Source organism: Aotus nancymaae, unplaced genomic scaffold, assembly GCF_030222135.1.
Source record: "Aotus nancymaae isolate 86718 unplaced genomic scaffold, 86718_ANA_hifiasm-v0.15.2.pri h1tg000064l_1, whole genome shotgun sequence".
In the NCBI taxonomy this organism is placed as follows: domain Eukaryota; kingdom Metazoa; phylum Chordata; class Mammalia; order Primates; family Aotidae; genus Aotus; species Aotus nancymaae.
This window is the reverse complement of record NW_026988479.1, coordinates 6,271,314-6,294,419: the sequence shown is the minus strand read 5'-3', so window position 1 is coordinate 6,294,419 and position 23,106 is coordinate 6,271,314. Positions and strand designations below refer to the sequence as shown.

The window sequence follows — 23,106 nt, the reverse complement described above, 5'->3', positions numbered from 1 at the left end:
ACTTTTGCTCTACATTCTCCTTGTTCTAATCCTATCTTTAATTCATCCTTACCTTACCTTTTCTGTCTCTTGTGTTTGTTGCTCCCCATTCTCCTAACCTGTTAACATCAGAGCACCCCAGGACCTAATTTTTGACTTTTCAATAGATTTGTTGATAACACCCAATGTCATAATTTTGAGCATTTTATCTATGCTAATAATCCCAAATTTATATCTCCAGCTCAGATCATGTACTGAACTCCAGATGTTATATCCAATGTCCTTTTAATATCTCCACTTTGATATCTAATAAGCATCTTAATCAAGACATGTCCAGAACTCCTGTCTTCACAAACCTACTCTGTTTCCAACATAGTATTAGTCAAGGTCTCCAGAGAAAAAGAATCAATAGGATATATGTATATTTATACCTATGTATTGACTGATAAAGGAAATCCATTATAGCTACTGGCTCACACAGTTACAAAGGCTAAGAAGTTCAACAATCTTCCATGTGCAAGCTGAAGAACCAGGAAAGCTGGTGGTGTAATTTAGCTCAAGTCCAAAGGCCTGAGAACTGGGAGCTGACAGTGTAAGTCCTGGTCTTAACCTGAAAGCCTGAGAACCAGGAGCAGTGGTATCAGTAGATAGATGTCTTAGTTCAAGCAGAGAGAGCAAATTGCCCTTCCTTAGCCTTTTGATTCTAGTCTGGACTTCAAAAAATTGGATGATGCCCACCCACATTGATGAGAGTGATATTCTTTACTCAGACTACCAAGTGAAATGATAATCTCTCCTAGAAAAACACTCACAGACACCCCAGAAATAATATTTACCAGCTACATGGGCATCCCTTAGCCCAGTCAAGTTTATCATAAACTAAAAGACAAGTCCCATATTGGAAAAAGAGAATTAACAAAGGACTAGTATCCAGAATATATAAAGCATTGGTCAGAAAAAGCCAGACAACTCAACAGAGAAAAGAAAGAGGACAAAGATAGAGACACACATTCATAATGGAATTCATAATGCGCCACCACACCCAGCTAATTTTGTATTTTTAGTAGAGACAGGGTTTTGCCATGTTGGCCAGGTTACTCTTGAACTCCCGACCTCAGATGACCCACATGCCTCAGCCTCCCAATGTGCTGGGATTACAGGTGTGAGCCACTGTGCCAAGATTTAAGGCCAGGCACAGTGGCTCACACCTGTAATCCTAGCACTTTGAGAGGCTGAGGTGGGCGGATCACGAGGTCAAGAGATTGAGACCATCCTGGCCAACATGGTGAAACCTCATCTCTACTAAAAATACAAAAAATTAGCTGGGCTAATTTGGTGCACATCTGTAGTCCCAGCTACCTGGCTGAGGCAGTAGGATTCCTTGAACCCAGGAGGCAGAGGTTGCAGTGAGCCGAGATCGACCCATTGCACTCCAGCCTGGTGACAGAGACTCTGTCTCAAAACAAAACAAAACAAAACACACACACACACACACACACACACACAGATTTAATTAAATGTTGACATTACACAACAGAAAACTTAGGTACTTAATCATCAACCTCAACATTTCAAAAAGTAGTTTACATAGCCGAGTGCGTGCATCATGCCTGTAATCCCAGAGCTTTAGGGGACTGAGGCAGGTGAATTGCTTGAGTTCAGGAATTTGAGACCAGCCTGGCCAACATGGTGAAACCCCATCTCTCCTAAAAAAAAAAAAAAAAAAGCCAGATATAATGATGTGCATGCTGTGGTCCCAGCTACTTGGCAGGCTGAGGCAGGAGGAGCCCAGAAGGTGGAGGTTGCAGTGAGCTGAGATCCTGCCACTGTACTGCTTCCTAGATGACAGAGCAAGACCCTGTTTCAATTAAAAAAATTTTTTTTTTTTTTGCAAAATAAACCCTATACAGGTGTAGTAGTTTGCTTTTTAGAATACTGATTCTCAATCTTTATTTTGCAACATGCCAAGAACTCATTAATTACTTTATCTAATTAAACTATTAAATAACCAGTTAAAATGCATTTGAAATATAAATAAATGCTTATAAGAATAGGCAGGGTGCAGTGGCTCATACCTGTAATGCCAGCACTTTGGGAGGCCAAGATGGAAGGATCACCTGAGCTCAGGAATTTGAGACCAGTCTGGCCAACATAGTGAGACCTTGTCCTTACTAAAAATAAAAAAGATTAACTAGGTATGGTGGTGCATGTCTCTAGTCTTGGTTATTCGGGAGGCTTAGGTGGGAGAATTGCTGAGCCCCAGAGGTCAAGGCTTTAGTGAGCCATGATTGCGCCACTGCACTCCAACCTGGGTGACACAGCAAGACTCGATCTCAAAAAATAAATAAATAAGTATATGCTATATAAGAATAGAGTGTCACATCTTTCAGAATTTTGTGACAGTCGAGCCTGTTGTTGACATGTTGATATACTTCACAGGAACTTTATTGTATAGTCTCACAGTATGAAAGTATACTATCACATCTACCTATCTATATCAATATATCTTAAAACCTCTAAGCCACTATCTTTAATAAACATGTAAATTATTAACCTCATCTGCTACTAATGATGACTATAAGAAAGAAATCTGGAGATATTTAAATTAATGTGAATGAAAAATGGTACCAGGGAATTCAGGTTAAAGAAAAAAAGCTCAGTGATAAAATATTCGATAATACTAAAATATAGAATACATATTAAATTTAAATGTCAGCTAACTTTCCTCTAAATATGTCATACAGATACTAAAATAACTGTAAGTCAGCACATTTATACAGTGATTATATACTGTGATGACATTCAATATTCTCATATAAAGGCAAATTTCAAATTTGAAACAACTTTCATTTTTCTCTAGGTATAATTTCTAGATACATCACAATGCTTGCATTGAGAATCTTACAAAAATTAAAAACTCTGTATCATCATCAAATGAGAGAATTTATCAGTGAATGGGAGAAAACATACTATTAACTGAGAAAACAGAATGGCAAAGATACACAGATAAAAGAGAAATAAGAAAAATATTAAACAGGATTTTACAGTTCCTAGTGTTAGACGATAGAATGCCTGGCCCTTTGTGATACTGCCCATCTTGTCAAGGACAGGACATGTGGAAGAAGAGAGGACATTTAAGTTTCATTAATTAAAACAAAGAGAATGTAGCCACCTATTACATTTCACAAGAAAGTCTAACTTGGTTTAAATACAGCTAATTCTACTACGGCCATATTAAATAGTTTAATCAAGGGTCACTATTTCCACTTTAAATTAGGATTTCTTTATTCCATAGTGACCCTAGGTGATTTTAATATTTTATTCAACTATTTTCAGAAGACTGTTAAAAAATGTCTTTATAAGAACACAGAGATACTCTGTATCTCCAAAAAGAAACTGTACAATTACATATTAGCTACAGAAATAATCCCAGTGCTTTAGAAAACAAAGGCCACTTCTGCAGAGAGCTGGCACACACTGTGATTTTTTTTGGAACAATTTAATATTTTTCAGGACTAAATATCATTTTAATCTAATAATTTAAATCTAATAATTGCATTTCATATGGGAAAAAAACTCACCAACTTGTAAAAACACCACATTCTCAAATAACTATGGAAAGACCAAATATTCATCAAGGTCAGCGAGAAGTGAATATATCTCCCTAAGCGTTTATTTTGCTTTATGGCATTTGATTTTCAATGAAAATGAAATGTTTTCTTATCTAATTTCCTTTAGAAATACTTAATTATGTTCTTCAGTTCTCAGTAATGACCTTTCAACATGAAATTTAAATATGAAGTTATTCTGTAATTCATTCATTTTCAATATGCCAGTTCAGAGAAAGATGTCTACATTTCCAGGGCTTTGGCAGTGTTACAGATTTTAAAGTTAAAATGTGCAAAGACTTATTTTATCCTAGAAAACTCATTGCTTCTGAGTTGGTGTGTCACAATATGGCACATTTTCTATAAGAAGGTCTTTCCTAGGGACCAGTTCTGAAAGAAAAAAAAAAAAAGAGAGAATAATTAACATCACTAAAATTAGAATTAAATGCAAGGACACTCATTTCCCCCTGAAGTTTATAATAGTAAAATGTCTAGTTTTAAGATAAATCTTCCAGGGATATTTTATTTCAGTTGATATCTAAGGTGGAGTCCTTGACTCTAATTAGAATTAATAGCATTCTCATTTCAGATTATATAAAAACACATATGATCAACTTAACCCTTTATCATTTATTAAATACAGCAAATTAAATAACTGAACAGAATTCAGCTAAAACTTCTATTATTAGCCATTTAATTACCAATTACTGATAATGAAAACAATTGGAAATTTTGCTTATACTATCTACTATATGAAAAGCAAGACTGGTCTCCTAATTTAAAGATTCAAAATTTCATAGAACAATGGTTCTTAAAAGAGGGTGTTTTGGGTGGTCAAATCAACTGGAGAATGCTACTGGAATTTACAGGACAGGAGTCAGGGATGCTAAATCTCCTGTAATGTGTGGGACAGTCTGGCACAGCGAAGAACTGTCCTGTACAAAATGCCCATAGTGCCCATGTTGAGAAACATCATAAAACAACAACAAAAACCTGTTAAGTCCTAGGTAAGACATCTTGCTGGAGTCAAGATAAAGCTCTTAAAATACAAATTTTTGGCCAGGTGTGGTGACTCACGCCTGCAATACCAGAACTTTGGGAGGCTAAGATGGGAGGTCTGGAGTTCAAGACTAGCCTAATCAACATGGTGAAACCCCATCTCTACGAAATATACAAAAAAATTAGCCGGGTGTGGTGGCACATGCCTGTAGTCCTAGCTACTTGGGAGGCTGAGGCAGGAGAATGGCCTGAACCCAGGAGACGGATGTTCTAGTGAGCTGAGATGGCGCCACTGCACTCTAGCCTGGGTGAGAGAGCAAGACTCCATCTCAAAAAGAAAAGATACAAATTTTTGAGGAGATACATGATTTCTTCTTTTTTCCAGAAGAGCTGAACCTAGGTGAGCTGTTATACTCAAAAAATGCTTACATGACCTTTTTTTTTTTTTTGAGATGGAGTTTCGCTCTTGTTACCCAGGCTGGAGTGCAATGGCGCAATCTCGGCTCACCGCAACCTCCGCCTCCTGGGTTCAGGCAATTCTCCTGCCTCAGCCTCCTGAGTAGCTGGGATTACAGGCACGCGCCACCATGCCCAGCTAATTTTTTGTATTTATAGTAGAGACGGGGTTTCACCATGTTGACCAGGATGGTCTCGATCTCTTGACCTCGTGATCCACCTGTCTCGGCCTCCCAAAGTGCTGGGATTACAGGCTTGAGCCACCGCGCCCAGCCTACATGACCTTTTAAAAAAATAACCTGCCTATACTTTTTAAAACATCATGGTCATGAAAGACAAAGAAAGACTGAAGGACTGCTCTAGATTAAGGATGACTAAAGAGATATGATGACTACATGCAACGTGTGATCCCCAATAGGATACTGGTCACAGGGATTTTTTTTTTTTCATTTTGTCATAAAGGGCATTATCAGGACAAATGGAAAGAGTCAAATGTTAGTATTGCATCAATGTTAATACGCTGGTTTTGATAATTATATTGCAATTACATTAGAGAATGTCCTTGTATATTTAGGAAATATACATTGAAATATTTTAAAGAAATATACTCTAAAGTATTTCTCCAGAAGCTCTAAACTCAAATGAGCTGTCATAATTTTAAAAATGCTCATTTTGGGGTAAATAGGCATTATGTCTGCAACTTACTCTCAGAAAGTTCAGGGAAAAAATTAGGAAAACATAATAAACCAAATATGGTAAAATGTTAGCACTTGTAGAATCTGGGTTATACACATATATACACACACACATATATATAACCTACATATATATACAACCTATATATATATATAACTTATACATATATATATAAAACCTTTATATATATATACACACACACATACATACTATATAGAGATATATATACACACACACTATATATATACACACATATATACTACACATGTGTATTTATATATAGGTTATATATGTATAGGTTACACACACATATATATATAAAAATACTGGCCAGGTACAGCAGCTCATGCCTGTAATTCTGGCACTTTGGGAAGCTGAGGTGGGAAGACTGCTTCAGGCTACGAGTTTGAGACCAACTTGGGAAACATAGTGAGACTCCGTCTCTACAAAAAATTTTTTTAAAAATTAGCTAGGCATGGCGGTGTACACCTGTATTCCTAGCTACTCAAGAGGCTGAGGCAGGAGGATTGCCTGAGCCCAAGAGTTTGAGGTTACAGTGAGCAATGATTATTCCACTGCATTCCAGCCTGGGAGACAGAGAGACTCTGTCTCAACAACAACAACAACAACAACAACAGCACTAAAACAAATTCAACCCAAAAGGCAAACTGAAAATTTTCCTTAAAGAAGAACTGGTCTGACAAAAATTAAGCTCTTATTAGCCAGATGATAAATTTGGCTTACAAAAATAAAAACCAGTTAAGTTAGTATTATTTAACCTTTGTTTACCTTGCACTTACTTTTACCAAACCTTTGGAGGTTTCAGCAGAAAATAAATTTTAGTGTACGTTTTAACTTGTTAACAATGGCAATAATTTGTTTCACTTATCAAACCTGTATGTGCCTGTTTCATGCCAGACATTAGGTCAATAAATTAAGGTATGAATGTGAATATATAATAGTCTCTTCAGCTTCAAGGAGCATATAATCTAATGGAAAAGACAGGTAGACAAACAACAAATTGTAGTATAATATAATGTGTTACAAAAGTGGTACAAGACTTTTATAGGAGAAGGGAAAAATGAATGGCTAAATATAGCCCTATCATTTTAGAATATGTTCAGCTCTGAATAACCAAAGTCCAACAAGCTGGTTTAAATAAGGGATTTAATTTTTCTCACATCATCAAGAAATACAGATTAAGGCAGTCCTGGGCTAGTGTTGTCCTTAGTGATACTAAAGACCCAGGCTCTTTCTCTCTTCTTGTTCTGCTACCTTCCATGAGTGTTTTGTCTTCACTGCTGCTGCCATATTACATCTGCACTCCACGTGGGAAGAAGAGAGAAGAAAAAAGGGTAAAAGGAGAGTGCCAGCTCAGTCTATTCCTTTTAAACAGGAAAACAATGACTTTCTTGGAAGTAACACCCAGTTGATAGGGTTTATATAGACCAGAAACGTGTCACATGGTCTGGAAAATAACCTTTTTTTTTTTTTTGCTAGGTACATTGCACCCTGAACACAACTTTTCAGTTAGTAAAAAAGGATAGGAGAAGCCGGGCATGGTGTCTCACGGCTGTAATCCTAGTACTGTGGGAGGCCAAGGTGGTCAGATTGCTTGAGCTGTAGTTCCAGCTACTCAGCAGGCTGAGGCACAAGAATCACTTGAACCTGGGAGGCAGAGGTTGCAGTGAGCTGAGATGGTGCCGGAAGCAGACTCTATCGCCAAAAAAAAAAAGAACAGGAGAATAGATACTGGAGAGGCAACAAGCATTACCCTTTTGGCTACACAAAATGCATCCTTCTTTCCATCTGTAGAATACATCCACTTACTTCCTGTCTCCTAAGGTCTCATCGAGACTGAAATAAAGTATTTTTGGTTATAGTGCTAGTTTTCCAGAAGGTCCTGCTGAGTCTCATTGTTCTACGATGGAGATATTCAGAAAGATGCCCTTCCTTGGGTCTTTAAAAGCTTTCATAGTCCATTTCCTGGTGACACGAGTTTAGGGGCCCAGATTTGGCCTTAAGAAGTGAAAAGAGCTAGTCAGGCCTGGAGTTTCTTGGCAATAAAATTCACTCAAAAACTTTAAGAGCTTCAAATTAGTTTCCAGTCATTTCCATGCACTAGTAGCCACAGAAAAATAAGCACGAAGACTGTCATCCTTTGGTAACAGCCTCTACATTCTGTCCAATCCCCTAACCCTTACCTTAGTGGCCACTTCTTTTTTTTTTTTTTTTTGAGACGGAGTTTCGCGACTGTTACCCAGGCTGGAGTGCAATGGCGCGATCTCAGCTCACCGCAACCTCCACCTCCTGGGTTCAGGCAATTCTCCTGCCTCAGCCTCCTGAGTAGCTGGGATTACAGGCACGCGCCACCATGCTCAGCTAATTTTTTATATTTTTAGTAGAGACGGGGTTTCACCATGTTGACCAGGATGGTCTCGATCTCTTGACCTCGTGATCCACCCGCCTCGGCCTCCCAAAGTGCTGGGATTACAGGCGTGAGCCACAGCGCCCGGCCCGGCCACTTCTTAAAGTAGTGAAGAATAATAAGCTCCAGTGAGTAAATGAATCATACATCTAATCTTTGTCTGGAAGAATAAGAAAGTCTTGAAGCATTGATCTTATTTCATGTTCAGCTCAGAATTCTCCTGTTTGCATTGGCTTTAGTTTTAGTGGATAAGAACAATTAGCATTTTTAACTCTCCAAGGTTCTAAATTATGGGACTTTTCAATCGATTAGGCTCTAGGCTGTAGACAGAAGAGTGCTTTTTAGCAAAGAAATACTTCTTTCTATCTCTGCTTTGCAGACTAGCTTAATCTGCATTCATCCTCCTTTTCAATTTTAATTATTATTATTAATTGTTGAGACAGAACCTCGCTCTGTCTCCCAGGCTGGAGTGCAACGGCACAATCTCGGCTCACTGCAACCTCAGCCTCCCGGTTTCAAGAGACTCCTGTCTCAGTCTCCCGAGTAGCTGGGATTATAGGCGCCCGCCACCATGCCTGGCCAATTTTTGTACTTTTCAGTAGAGGTGGGGTTTTGCCATGTTGGCCAGGCTACTCTGGAACTCATGACCTCAGGTGATCTGCCCACCTCGGCCTCCCAAAGTGTTGGGATTACAGGCAAGAGCCACTGTGCCCAGCCAATTTTATTTTGCCTAACTCATATCACCAGGAAGTGGACTATAAAAACTTTAACTGTCGGTCTTCGTTACAAGTCACAGAACCAGCCTCTGGCTGCTTAGAAGCTGAAAAGGCATTAAACAGGTTGTTTCAAATTGTCAAGAACCAGGCAGGCCTGAGACTAAGCTTCCAGGAGCAATGACCAAAGCCATACCACAGAAATAGGTTAATGATAAAAACGGCTGCTCTCCTCTGGGGTGCCAGAAGAAACTGCTGCCATTTTTACCCTCATGGAACACAAGACGCTACACTTCTGATGTTGCCAGAAACTCAACTTTACTATGTCTGCTCTTGCCACCATACCAATGCTACTTCTCTTCTCCATGAGGAATCTGATCCAGAAACCAATGATGCTACTCCTGCCAGCAAAACAGATTCTGTGCTGAATACAGGTGAGCGTGCTTCACCTAATCAAATGCCCATGCCTGAGCTACAAAGGAAACTGAGGAACTGAAATTTTCTAGATTCTGTTTTACAGATTTAGAATTCAGGCAGATGGAAAGTCTTGAAACAAAGCGGGGTTATTTGAAGAGTACTAAATAACCAGAAAACCTGTCAAATATCCACTATTCTGTTTCTTTACCTAATTCACCTTATTCAATAATCTTTGACATCAAAAGATACTTTACAACTGAATTCTTCTGTATTCATTAACTGTTAACTCTTTAATTAGGTCAAATGTACCACAAGTATACTGTTTTCACTATAATTTTGTTTTATTGATTATAAAATCCCTGACTTTGCTCTCCACATTAGATACTGAGTAGTATAATAGCATTAGTTTGTTGATGATGACAGATCTTCAAAAAGGAACTGCATTGAGATGATGGTTTATTTCCTGTACATTAAGCCCTTGAAATGCCTTATCTACTCTGGTCATATTAAATATATCAATAAAAAGCAATTCCTTGAAATAAAGTCTTTATCTCAATTTTGGAACAAAATAAAAATTTAGATAAAGATTTTAAAATAATTAGGTATAGCATAGTTTATAATAGTGTGACAATCAGAGAGATATTTTGAATCTGAATAATTTAAAGGACATTAAAATATTTCACACTGAAATTCCAGAAACACTTCTAAATATTTCAAGCACGTTATGTGTATTATATAAATGATAACTTCAAATTAGGGAAACTATAACCCAAAAGTGTTTTCTTCTAAGAACCTGTCCCTAACTCATGAAGTTTGGATCTGCAGCTCTGCTTATGTGCCTCAAAAATCTCTGCCTCCTATCATGGCACTGAATGAACTAAAACTGTACATTTAATTGTCTGTCTTTTACATAGCACTCTAAGTTTCACTGGATAGGAACCAGATCTGTCTTGCCCATTGTTCTATCCCAGGCATCTAGCATAATAGTGATTCATTGTTTGTTGAGTCACATTAATATGTCTTAGAACACAAACCATAAGATAGTTTTAGACAATGACAAATCTAAATAAACCAAAAGGCAGAAGTTTAAAATACATCTGAAAAACAGCTTCTTAGAGATTTTTAAAAAATTGTATCATTTGTTTAGAAGTACATCCCTATTTTTTCTTACATAAATGCCAGAGAGGAAGTTAAAAAATATGGATTTTACTAAAAAACTAAGTACCATAAAAAATAATGACCTGAAGTCCTAGGTTTTCTTGGGACCATCTTTACCATAAATTTATATGAATGAAAATATACATGTTTGTCAAAGGACAACACTGAAACCAGGTGACTAATATGCACATTAGAAACAGGGTTTTGACAAATGTCAATAATCAAATAGAAAGCAAGTATGAATAATGAATAACCTGAGTATCTTCCTAACTCATAAAGGCTATGCTAGACCAATGATGAGTGATACGAATAAAAAATTATGATTTATACAAATTCATGCACCTAAGTGTAATACAAAATACAGAAAAAGTAGAGACCATTTGAAAATAAAAATAGTTTCCAAAATATTTTTTAAAGATTTTAAAAAGAAGGAATTATTTCAAATGATGAATTATCCTTGTTATAACTTTGAATTCACCTGCAGGGATAAAGGAATAAATGTTTTCCTTTTATTATTATTTTTTTTTGAGATGGAGTCTCACTTTGCCGCCAGGCTGGAGTGCAGTGGCGTGATCTCTGCTCACTACAATCTCCGCCTCCCGAGTTCAAGTGATTCTCCTGCCTCAGTCTACCGAATAGCTGAGACTACAGGCACACGCCACCATGCCCAGCAAATTTTTGTATTTTTAGTAGAGATGGGGTTTCACCATGTTGGCTAGGATGCTCTTGATCCCTTGACCTCGTGATCTGTCCGCCTCAGCCTCCCAAAGTGTTGGGATTACAGGCGTGAGCCACTGCACCTGGTCTGTTTTTATTAAATTGATACATACTAAATATATGTATATTTAAAGGGTACAGAGTGATATTTCAATACATGTATATGTGTGATGATCAAATCAGGGTAATTAGCATATCTATGACCTCATTTATCATTTCTTTATGTTAGGAATATTCAAAATTTGCTCTTCTAGCTATTTGAAAATATACAATAAATTGTTAATTATAGTCACCCTACAGTGGTATAGAACATTAGAACTTCTTCCTCCTAGCTAACTAATTTCGGACCCATTAACCAACCTCTGGCTATCCCCCTCCAACCCTTCCTGGCCTCTAGTAACCACTATCTGCTCTCTGTTTCTGTAAGCTGAACTTTTTTAGATTCCACATGAGTGAGAACATGCAATATTTGTCTTTCGTGCCTGGCTTATTTCACTTAACATAATGTCCCCCAGGTTCACGTTTGTTGTCACAAATGATAAGATTTCCTTGTTTTTATAACTGAATAGTATTCCATTGTTATATATACAGATATACTACGTTTTCTTTGTCCATCTGTTGATGGATTCTTAGGTTGATTCTGTATCTTGGCTATTGTGAATAGTGCCACAATAAACATGGAAATGCAGCTATCTCTTGGATACAGTGATTTCCTTTCCTTTGGATACATACCCAGTAGAGGAATTACTAGATCATGCAATAGTTCTAATTTTAGTTTTTGAGGAACCTCTTTACTGTTTTTTATAATGGCTATCCTAATTTACATTCCCACCAACAGTGTATAACAGTTCTTCTTTCTCCACATTCTTGTCAGCATTTGTTATTTTTTTGTCTTTTTGACAATAGTCATATCTGGGTGAGATATCTCATTGTGGTTTTAATTTTTATTTCCCTGATTAGTGATGCTGAGTATTTTTTCATATACTTGTTGGCCATTTGTATGTCATCTTTTGAGAGATGTCTGGAAGTGATTTAAAAAAAAATGAGAGGTTACTTAAGATAAGGAGTTCCTGCTGGGATTCAACATTTAATTTCCACCATAGATATTATTTGAATGAAAGAAAAAGAGAGATGGATTTAGAATTCACTCATGCATACAAGGTGATTACTCTTCCAAATGAAGTTTCATTTTATAACTTTCAATTTCTATTATTTTTACTTTGGGACATTATATGATTTTTTTTTTTTTTTTTTTTCTGAGACGTAGTCTTGCTCTGTCGCCAGGCTGGAGTATAGTGGTGCCATCTCGGCTCACTGCAACCTCCACTTCCTGGGTTCAAGTGATTCTCCTGCCTTAGCCTCCCAAGTAGCTGGGACTACAGGCACATGCCACCATGGCCAGCTAAGTTTTGTATTTTTAGTAGAGACGGGGTTCCACCATGTTGGCCAGGGTGGTCTCAATTTCTTGACCTTGTGATCTGCCGGCCTCAGCCTCCCAAAGTGCTGGGATTGCAGGCGTGAGCCACCACGCCTGGCATTATATGATATTTTTTAGAAACACATAATCACAATTCTCCATTTTCTAAACAAGAAGCAGAATTTTAGTTCTTGCCATTTCTATGTGACAGTGTAGACACTGCTAAAATATTTTGAGGAATTGTGTTTAAAGTAACTTTTAGAAAGAGAGATTAAGGAATTAAATTTGTTACATTTTGGACATATACAAATAAAGTAGGAAAAAAGATATATATATGTGTATTCACACACGCACAGACACATACACCCACACAGAAAGAATGAGGCTATTATTAAGGCAATCTATATTAATACTCCTAAAAGAGTCAAAATATTTAATTGTGTGGGAAAATTAAAATATACATAAAACCAAAAAATAAAAAGAAATCTAAACCAATATTCAATATTGTTATATCTAAAACCAGGCATTTGAAACATAGATACTAAATTTTAGTTATTTGAAATAACCTAAAACTTTATTCATATGATAAAAATAATACATATCTGTGATTGCCAACATAAAATGTTGGCTATACTACACAGAAACTCTAAAGATCATTATTATGATAAAAGCTGATGACTACACATTTTAAATTTAGGATTAACTATGTTTGCTGCCCTTATAAACATAATTCGAATCAGCCAGGTGCAGTCATTCAAACCTATAATTCCAGCACTTTGGGAGGCCGAGGTGGGTGGATCACCTGAGGTCAAGAGTTCCAGACCAGCCTGGCCAACATGGTGAAACCTCATCTCTACTAAAAATACAAAAATTAGCTGGGCATGGTGGCAAGCTCCCATAATCCCAGCTGCTTGGGGGGCTGAGGCAGGAGAATCACTTGAACCTGGGAGGCAGAGGTTGTAGTGAGCTGATATCGTGTTACTGCACTCTAGCCTGGGCAACAAGAGTGAAACTCCGTCTCAAAAAAAAAAAAAAAGAAAAACAGGCCGAAGCGGCAGTTCGGGCGCGGTGGCTCACATCTGTAATCCCAACACTTCAGGAGGCTGAGGTGGGCGGATCACAAGGTCAGGAGTTGGAAACCAGCCTGGTCAATATGATGAAACCCCATCTCTACTTAAAACTCAAAAATTAGCCGGGTGTTGTGGTAGGTGCATGTAGTCCCAGCTACCCAGGAGGCTGAGGCAGGAGAATCACTTGAACCTGGAAGGCGGAGGCTGCAGTGAGTTGAGATCAAGCCACTGCACTTTGGGCTGGGCAACAGAGCAAGACTGTTGTCTCAAAAAAAAAAAAAAAAAGCCCCAAAAAACAGAAACCACCCCCACCCCCAAAACAAACATAACTCAGATCTAATATTTTTCTTTTCTTTTCTTTTTTTTTTTGTGACAGAGTCTGGCTCTGTCACCAAGGCTGGAGTGTAGTTGTACAATCTCCGCGCATTGCAACACCACCTCCCAGGCTCAAGTGATCCTTCCACCTCAGCCTCCTGAGTAACTGGGATCATGGGCACATCTCCATGCCTGGCAAATATTTTGTATTTCTGGTAGAGACAGAGTTTCACCATGTTGCCCTGGCTAGTCTCGAATTCCTGAGCTCAAGTGATTCACCTACCTTAGCCTCCCAAAGTGCTGGCATTATAGGTAAGAACCACAGTGCCCAGCCCAAGATCTAATAATTTTTGGTAAGTCCCCATTAACTAAAAGTAACTTTAAAAATCCTTTGGACTTACACTACCCAGTAGAAAGACCTAGTATAAGGCTGTAATAATCAAGACATTATGGTATGTGATGCAGGACAGAAAAACAGATTGAAGAGATTATAAAGTCCAGAAACAGATAGACACATATATAGTTCTTTGATTTTATGACAAAGGTGATCCTACAGAGTAGTGGGGGAAAGAGTGGTGTTTTCAATAAGTGTTGCTGGATCAACTGGATAATCACACGTAAAAAAATAAATCTTGACCCCTTATCTCACACCATATACAAAACAACTCTAGTTGATATAAACAACCAAATGGAAAACATCAAACAATATAGCTTTTTTTTTTTTTTTCGAGATGGAGTCTCACTCTGTTGCCCAGGCTGGAATGTGGTGGCATGATCTTGGCTCACTGCAGCCTCCACCTCCCAGGTTCTAGTGCTTCTCCTGCCTCAGCTTCCTGAGTAGCTGGAATTACAGGCATGCACCACCATGCTTGGCTAATTTTTGTAGTTTTAGTGGAGACAGCGTTTCACCATGTTTGCCAGGTTGGTCTTGAACTCCTGACCTCAGGTGATCCACCTGCCTCAGCCTCCCAAAGTGCTGGGATTACAGGCGTGAGCCACCACGCCCAGCCTACAATAAAGGTTTTGGAAGAAAGCATAGGAGAATCTCTTCATGATCTGGCTTGAGCTAGGCAAAGATTTCTTTTCTTTTTTTTTTTGAGACGGAGTTTCGCTCTTGTTACCCAGGCTGGAGTGCAATGGTGTGATCTCGGCTCACCGCAACCTCCGCCTCCTGGGTTCAGGCAATTCTCCTGCCTCAGCCTCCTGAGTAGCTGGGATTACAGGCACACGCCACTATGCCCAGCTAATTTTTTGTATTTTTAGTAGAGATGGGGTTTCATCATGTTGACCAGGATGGTCTCGATCTCTTGACCTCGTGATCCACCTGCCTCGGCCTCCCAAAGTGCTGGGATTACAGGCTTGAGCCACCACGCCCGGCCAAGATTTCTTTAATAGAATTCAAAAGTACTAATTATTTTAAAAAATCCATAAATATGACTACATTAAAATTAAGAACTTCTCATAGAAAGATAACATTACCAATGTGAAAAGGAAAGCCACAAAGTAGAAGATTCTTGTAATACATACACCCACCAAAAATTCTATATTCAAAACATATAAAGAAATCCTTTAAATCAACAATAAAAAGGCAGACAAACCCTTAGAAAAATGGACAAAAGTCTCAAACAGGTACTTCATAAAAAAGAATATCCAAATGTCCATTAAACAACTGAAAAGGTCCTCATACTTCATTAGTTACCAGAGAAATATAAATTAAAATCACAATGTGATACCACCACATATCCATCAGAAAGGCTAATTTTTTTTTAACCTGTGGCTGGTTGTGCATGTTGATTACATGAGTATTTTGTTTTATGAAAATTTACTGAGCTATACAATTACAAATTGAGTACTTTTTTGTTTGCATGCTCTACTTCCATAGTCTGCTTAAAAAACAAAGCCTTTCAATATATATATATATTTTTGAGGCAGGGTCTTACTCTGTCGCCCAGGCTGGAGTACAGTGGCATACTTACGGTTCACTAAAGCCTCAACCTGCTGGTGAAGCTAAAGTCTCACTAAAGGCTCACTAATGCCTCAACCTCAAGTGATCCTCCCACCGCAGCCTCCCTAGTAGCTGGAACTACAGGTGTGCACCACCACATCCTGCTAATTTTTGTATATTTTGTAGAGGTGGGGTTTTGTCATGTTACCCAGGCTGGTCTTGAATTCCTGGGCTCAACTGAGACTCCTGCCTTGGCCTCCCAAAGTGCTGAGACTACAGGAATGAGTCACTGCATGTGGCCAACAATTTTGAATGTCATCTTTTTGTTGTTATTGTCCCCAAACATTTTTTAGAGAATAAAAACAAAATATAATGTGAAATTTTATGAAGCACCATCCAGAGTCTTGAGGTATAAAGGAGGATCCTCAACTATATTTCCATTTCCTATAATCCTAAATCTTCTGACTTAAAATAACTAATTACAGGCTGGGTGCAGTGGCTCATGGATGTAATCCCAGCACTTAAGGAGGCTAAGACAGGCAGATCACCTGTGGTCAGGAATTTGAGACTAGCCTGGCCAACTATAGTGAAACCCCATCTCTACTAAAAATACAAAAACTAGCTGGGCATGGTGGTGTGGGCCTGTAGTCCTAGCTAACTAGGAGGCTGAGTCATGAAAAATGCTTGAACCTAGGAAGTGGAGCTTGCAGTGGGCCAAGATCGCACCACTGCACTCCAGCCTGGGGGACAAAGCAAGATTTCATTAAAAAAAACAAAAAACAAAAAACAAAACTAATTATAGAGAAAAAGGTAAAGAAATAGTCTAGGTAAGTGATAAATGATGCCAGAAAAATTAAGAACTGCAAATAAATATAATAAAAATGTATAGTAGTACTGCCCTTGTAGTTTTGTAATATAACAAGATAAAAATAAAAAATTAAAATTAATTAAAAAGAAACAAATGTGGTAAAACAAAATTTCATAATTCAATATTATAGACTATAACCTTATAAAATATATATGCTATATACCACATTGCCTGGCAAAATCAAGCTGTTTTACCACTCACCATTACATGTGCTATAATTATTTAATATTTTAAAACACATTGCAGTTAGAAACCATTTTTCTTTAATTTTACTTACTCAGTATATTGTGGCCTGTGTGAATACCTTGTACAACAGATGTTCTGAGTAGCAATTCAACATCAGAACCTATTTTCATTAACTGTTAAGAAAACCAAACAAATAGATTAAGTCCTTTGGGTGTTTCATATGAATGTACTGTTTTTGAAAATGATGGTTTTACTACAATTTCTTTTCAGGTAATACAGTAGTTTCTCCTTATCTACAGTTTCAGTTACCCGTGGTCAACTATAGTATGAAAATATTAAATAGAAAATTCCCCAAATAAATAATGTATAAGTTTTTTTTTTTTTTTTTTGAGACGGAGTTTCGCTCTTGATACCCAGGCTGGAGTGCAATGGCGCGATCTCGGCTCACCGCAACCTCCGCCTCCTGGGTTCAGGCAATTCTCCTGCCTCAGCCTCCTGAGTAGCTGGGATTACAGGCACGCGCCACCGTGCCCAGCTAATTTTTTTTTTTTTTTTTTTTGTATTAGTAGAGACGGGGTTTCACCATGTTGACCAGGATGGTCTCGATCTCTTGACCTCGTGATCCACCCGCCTCGGCCTCCCAAAGTGCTGGGATTACAGGCTTGAGCCACCGCGCCCGGCCATGTATAAGTTTTTAATCACATGTCACTCTGAGTAATCTCATGCCATCTGCTCCAGCCTGTCCGGGATGTGAATCATTTGTTTGTCCAGCATATCCATGTTGTATACACTGTCCACCTGTGGTCATTCAGTAGCCATCTCAGTTATCAAGATTGACTGTTGTCACACTGCAGTGTTGATATTCAAGTAACTCTTATTTTACTTAATAATAGCTCCAAAGCATAAGAGTACTATGGCTAATTTATAAATTAAACTTTATCATAGGTATGCATATATAATAAAATGTAGGATTTGGTACTATCAGAGATTTGAGGCATCCACTGAGGATTTTAGAATTTATCCTCTAAGGATAAAGGGGGACTACTGTACTGCTTTTAACTTTTTTATCATTCCAAGTAGCATAGAAAGCTCAGATATGATTTTAGTTTTAACTTTTATCTATCAATTCTATATTTTGTTCCAAAACAGATTTAGAGTATTTCTCTATTGCATTTTGGGTGCTGGCAGATGACCTTGACGAGGTGAGCCACACCAAATAAGTGAAGGTTATCTACAGTTGTGATGGCCTTAACTATCAAGTAATGTTTTTTATTTCACATAACCTCCCTATCTTTTTTTTTTTTTTTTTTTTTTGAGACGGAGTTTCGCTCTTGATACCCAGGCTGGAGTGCAATGGCGCGATCTCGGCTCACCGCAACCTCCGCCTCCTGGGTTCAGGCAATTCTCCTGCCTCAGCCTCCTGAGTAGCTGGGATTACAGGCACGCGCCACCGTGCCCAGCTAATTTTTTGTATTAGTAGAGACGGGGTTTCACCATGTTGACCAGGATGGTCTCGATCTCTTGACCTCGTGATCCACCCGCCTCGGCCTCCCAAAGTGCTGGGATTACAGGCGTGAGCCACCGCGCCCGGCCTAACCTCCCTATCTTTATCATTTCCTCTTTGTCAAAAAAATTGTATAAGTTTTACTGTAACTGAAAAAATTACTGTACCTCTTCTATTTTCTTAGGAGAAGTTTCACTTTTATTATTTTTGAATTCTTCATTTATCTTTATTCTGGCTGCTACAAAAAGAAAAATACATATAGTTACTTGCTTTTGTAATCTATAATTCCTATCTCAATAATTTACATGTTATAATTATGAATGGCTACATTTTCTATACTTCTCTAGTATAGAAAACGGTTTTGCCCTGATGAAGAACAAAGCATAAGAATAAAAAATTTGCCAGGCGCAGTGGCTCACACCTGTAATCCCAGCACTTTGGGAGGCTAAGGTGGGGGGATCACGAGGTCAAGAGATCAAGACCATCCTGGCCAACATGGTGAAAACCCGTCTCTACTAAAAAATACAAAAATTAGCTGGGTGTGGTGGTGCACACCTGTAGTCCCAGCTACTTGGGAGGCTGAGGCAGGAGAATTGCTTGAACCGGGAGGCAGAGGTTGCAGTCAGCCAAGACCGTGCCACTGCACTCCAGCCTGGTGCCTGGTGACAGAGAGAGACTCTGTCTAAAAAAAAAAAAAAGAATAAGAAGTTTACTAATGAAGTCTCTTGAAGAGCTTTTGACAGGCTGACAAATTTATAAGTAAACCTACTATAAAACTTTGGCACCCTAATACTTTTTCTTCCACTGATTTTTACTCTCAAATTCATTTGTATACCTATATCTATTGAATTCTAATAAATCTAATTTAATGTTTTATTTTTACAAATCTAAGGATTTCTATTAAAATGCTTTTTTTTAAGATGGTAAAATTCAATAGTAGAAGTATGTTAAACTATATACACACACAAAGATTGGCAGCAAACAGGATATATGTGTACATATATAAAATTTTAAGTGTCTTGGCTGACATATAAAGCGAGTGAAAAATAAAACTTTTGTTCACATATACCTCTGAGAGTCTGGTATCATCACAGTAGCATACTTTGGTAGAATCTCACTGGCCTTATTGTGCTGCTATAAGCATTTGATGGAACAATCCATATAGAGTGTTTAGCAATTATGCCACAAATTGTTAGCTGTTCTTATAACTATTCCACTTAAAAAATTTAAAGCACCAAAAGTATTCCATGTTGATAATTACCATAAAAACTTTCTTCTATGTTCTGTGTGTGTATATATACATATATATATATATATTTTTTTTTTTTCAGATGGAGTCTTGCTTTGTTGCCCAGGCTGGAGTGCAGTGGCATGATCTCAGCTCACTGCAACCTCTGCTTCTGGATTCAAGCAATTCTCCTGCATCAGCCTCCCAAGTAGCTGGGATTACAGGTATGTGCCATCATGCTTGGTGAATTTTTGTATTTTTGGTAGGGGGGGATTTCACCATATTAGCCAGGTTGGTCTCTAACTCCTGATCTCAAGCGATCTGCCTACCTTGGCCTCCCAAAGTGCTGGAAGTATAGGTGTGAGCCACCGTGCCCAGCCTATGTTGCATATATTTTAATATATAAGGTGGTTTAGAGTTTGCACTTTTGTTTTTTGGTTTTTTTTTAGACAGAGTCTTAGTCTGTTGCCCAGCCTGGAATGCAGTGGCACGATCTCAGCTCACTGCAGCCTCAGCCTCCCAGGTTCAAGTGATTCTCCTGCCTCAGCCTCCTGAGTAGCTGGGACTACAAGCATACGCTACCATGCCTGGCTAATTTTTGTATTTTTAGTAGAGATGGGGTTTCACCATGTTGGCCAGGCTGGTCTCAAATTCCTGACCTTGTGATCCCCCGACCTTGGCCTCCCAAAGTGATGGAATTACAGGCGGAGCCACCATGGCCGGCCTAGAGTTTGGACTTTTGAATCAGACGGCTTAGGCTAAATCCCAGGTCCACCTCTTACTAAGTATGATGTGGGACAAATATTTTCACATTTTATCAATTTTCTCATTTGCAAAAACAGTAATTATAATAGTAATCATCTCACAGAAATGTTATAAGAATTAAATCAGGAATTCATGTAAAGTACATACAATACATATATCTTAATCATTCAGAAATTATTTTTGATGAGTTACAAAAACTTAAATCCTTGGAAAACAGTGGGGACACTTTTCCTAGGTGCACTCTTAAGGAGGTTTAGAAATGTATGAGGAGTGGGCCAGGCACAGTGGCTCACGCCTGTAATCCCTGCACTTTGGGAGGCCGAGGTGGGCGGATCACTTGAGGTCAGGACTTCCAGACCAGCCTGACCAACATGGAGAAATCCTGTATTTACTAAAAATACAAAACTAGCTGGGCGTGGTGGCACATGCCTGTAGTCCCAGCTACTAGGGAGGCTGAGGCAGGAGAATTGCTTGAATCTGGGAGGCAGAGGTTGTGGTGAGCTGAGATGGCACCATTGCATTCCAGCCTGGGCAAGGAGAGTGAAATTTTGTCTCAAAAATAAACAAACAAATAAATAAATAAAAATAAAAAATAGAAACGTATGAGGAGTAGAATTGAACATGACTATCACAGAACCTAAATTTCAGAGCCTGTGACTTCCAGGTAAGATATAAATTACCTAAAACAGTGAGATACTGAATCTGAAATCTTTTGGGATAGCTTCTCTTTCACAGCTGCTCTTTTAGACTGACATAAGACATAACAACATGGTAATATATAGTCCTAGAAAGTGTGAAAATTTGATTATGTAACAGAAAGTTCAATGGCTTGAATATAAGGCAAGCAATGGTAAACACTGAAATTCTGGTCCCTTGCCTTTTTTTAACTGACTCTTTATCAAGACTTAATCTTTAAAAATTTTTCTTTAAGTAGATATTCCTCAAATAAGTGTAATATGGCTGGGCATGGTGACTCAACGCCTGTAATCCCAGTACTTTGGGAAGCCAAGGTGGGTGGATCATGAGGTCAGGAGATTGAGACCATCCTGGGTAACATGGTGAAACCCCGTCTCTACTAAAAATACTCTACTCTGTAAAAACCCTGTCTCTACGAAAAATTAGATGAGTGTGGTGGCAGGCGTCTGTAATCCCAGATACTTAGGAGGCCGAGGAAGGAGAATCACTTGAACCTGGGAGGTGAAGGTTGCAGTGAGTGGAGATCATGCCACTGCCCTCCAGCCTGGGAGACAGAGCAAGACTCTGTCTCTAAAAAAGCAAAAAAAAGTGTAATATAAGCTAATCTTTATAAAAGGATATTAGGGAAAGGTAGTGAAGGTCATTCCCTAAGATGGGTCTTAACCACACAGGGTTTCTCAGATAGATTAGGAGTCATCTAAAAAGTAGACTGGCTCCAAAGAGGTAAAGAACATACTTACCTTCTAATGCTCTGGCATCATTTTTAAAAACTTGTTGTCTGGTCCTGTGCAGTGTTTTAAAGAGCTGTAAAACCTGTTAAGAAAATCAGAATTCAAGGCTGGGCACAGTGGCTCATGCCTGTAATCCCAGCACTTTGAGAGGTTGAGGTAGCAGGATTGCTTGAGTCCAAGAGTTTGAGACAAACCTGGGTGATATGAAACCTCATCTCTACAAAAAAAAGAAAAAAATTTTTTTTTTTTTTTGAGACGAGTCTCACTCTGTTGCCCAGGCTGGTCGTGATCTCAGCTCACTGCAACCTCTGCCTCCCTGGTTCAAGCAATTCTCCTTCCTCAGCCTCTCGAGTAGCTGGGATTACAGGCACATGCCACCACGCCCGACTAATTTTTTGTATCTTTATTAGAGATGGGGTTTCACCATGTTGGCCAGACTGGTCTCGAACTCCTGACCTCAGGCAATCCGCCTGCCTTGGCTTCCCAAAGTGCTGGAATTATAGGCGTGAGCCATCAAGCCTGGCCCTTTTAATTGCTATTTCATAAAAGACAAGTGAAATGTTGAGACTTATGAATATTCTGAGTCTGTATTTAAAAAAAAAAAAAAGAGAAAAGAGCCTGGCATTTGGTAAAAGACAGATTGTGAAGAGGCTTTAGTGATAGGTTGAGGTCACTTCACAGTTCTCAAGTCCAAAAAGGTACTCACTACTGTTCTCCAATATTGCTCTTCTCCATTATTCTCTATTTTAGTTACTGGAGGCCACCAAGTTTCTGAAGCCAGAAATCTGTAGGTCATCCTTTTAATCTACCTTACTCTTGTTGTGGAAACTTTAGGAATGTCTCTATCACCTTTCTTATATCCTCTGTTAACAAAACTACTTACATTCAGGTGCTCCCCATCTCTTAGACTACTTTCAAAGGTTTGTCATTTTGCCACCACATCCTCCTCTCCTCCAGTCTGTTGTACAAATAATTTCTAATATTTACTAAGCATACTGTGTGCTAGTCACCATTTTAAGTGTTTTACATGTATTAGAAAACCTACAACATAAAAGGCAGACACGAAAACAGAAACAAAAAACAGCAAAAAAACTTAAAAAATAGAACAAAACCCAAGCAGCCATAAAAAACTTCCTCAAAAATACGTTATTGCAGAGGTGGAATAACATCAATGAAAAGCTATAGTAAATTTAAAAAGAAACATTCAGAA

The 23,106-nt window shown here is 38.4% G+C and overlaps 1 protein-coding gene across 10 annotated transcripts in view; it reads right to left on the bottom strand.

Moving 5' to 3' along the window:
• LYRM7 (LYR motif containing 7) overlaps positions 1-23,106 on the bottom strand; it is a 144,733-nt gene that overhangs the window by 104,521 nt on the left and 17,106 nt on the right. For 3 of the 10 annotated variants that reach the window (XM_064366289.1, XM_064366288.1, XM_064366291.1), the window contains exons 2-4: positions 21,906-21,978; positions 18,644-18,714; positions 17,064-17,145 (exon numbers count right to left, since the gene is read on the bottom strand). In XM_064366289.1, coding sequence (XP_064222359.1) covers positions 17,064-17,145; positions 18,644-18,714; positions 21,906-21,978 — 226 coding nt within the window. Of the gene's footprint in view, positions 1-1,226; positions 1,686-2,903; positions 3,978-4,857; positions 4,915-6,919; positions 7,062-7,083; positions 7,455-17,063; positions 17,146-18,643; positions 18,715-21,905; positions 21,979-23,106 lie in introns of those variants that run through there. The other 7 variants (XR_001106654.2, XR_010338761.1, XM_064366286.1 and 4 more) reach the window with 7 other exon arrangements.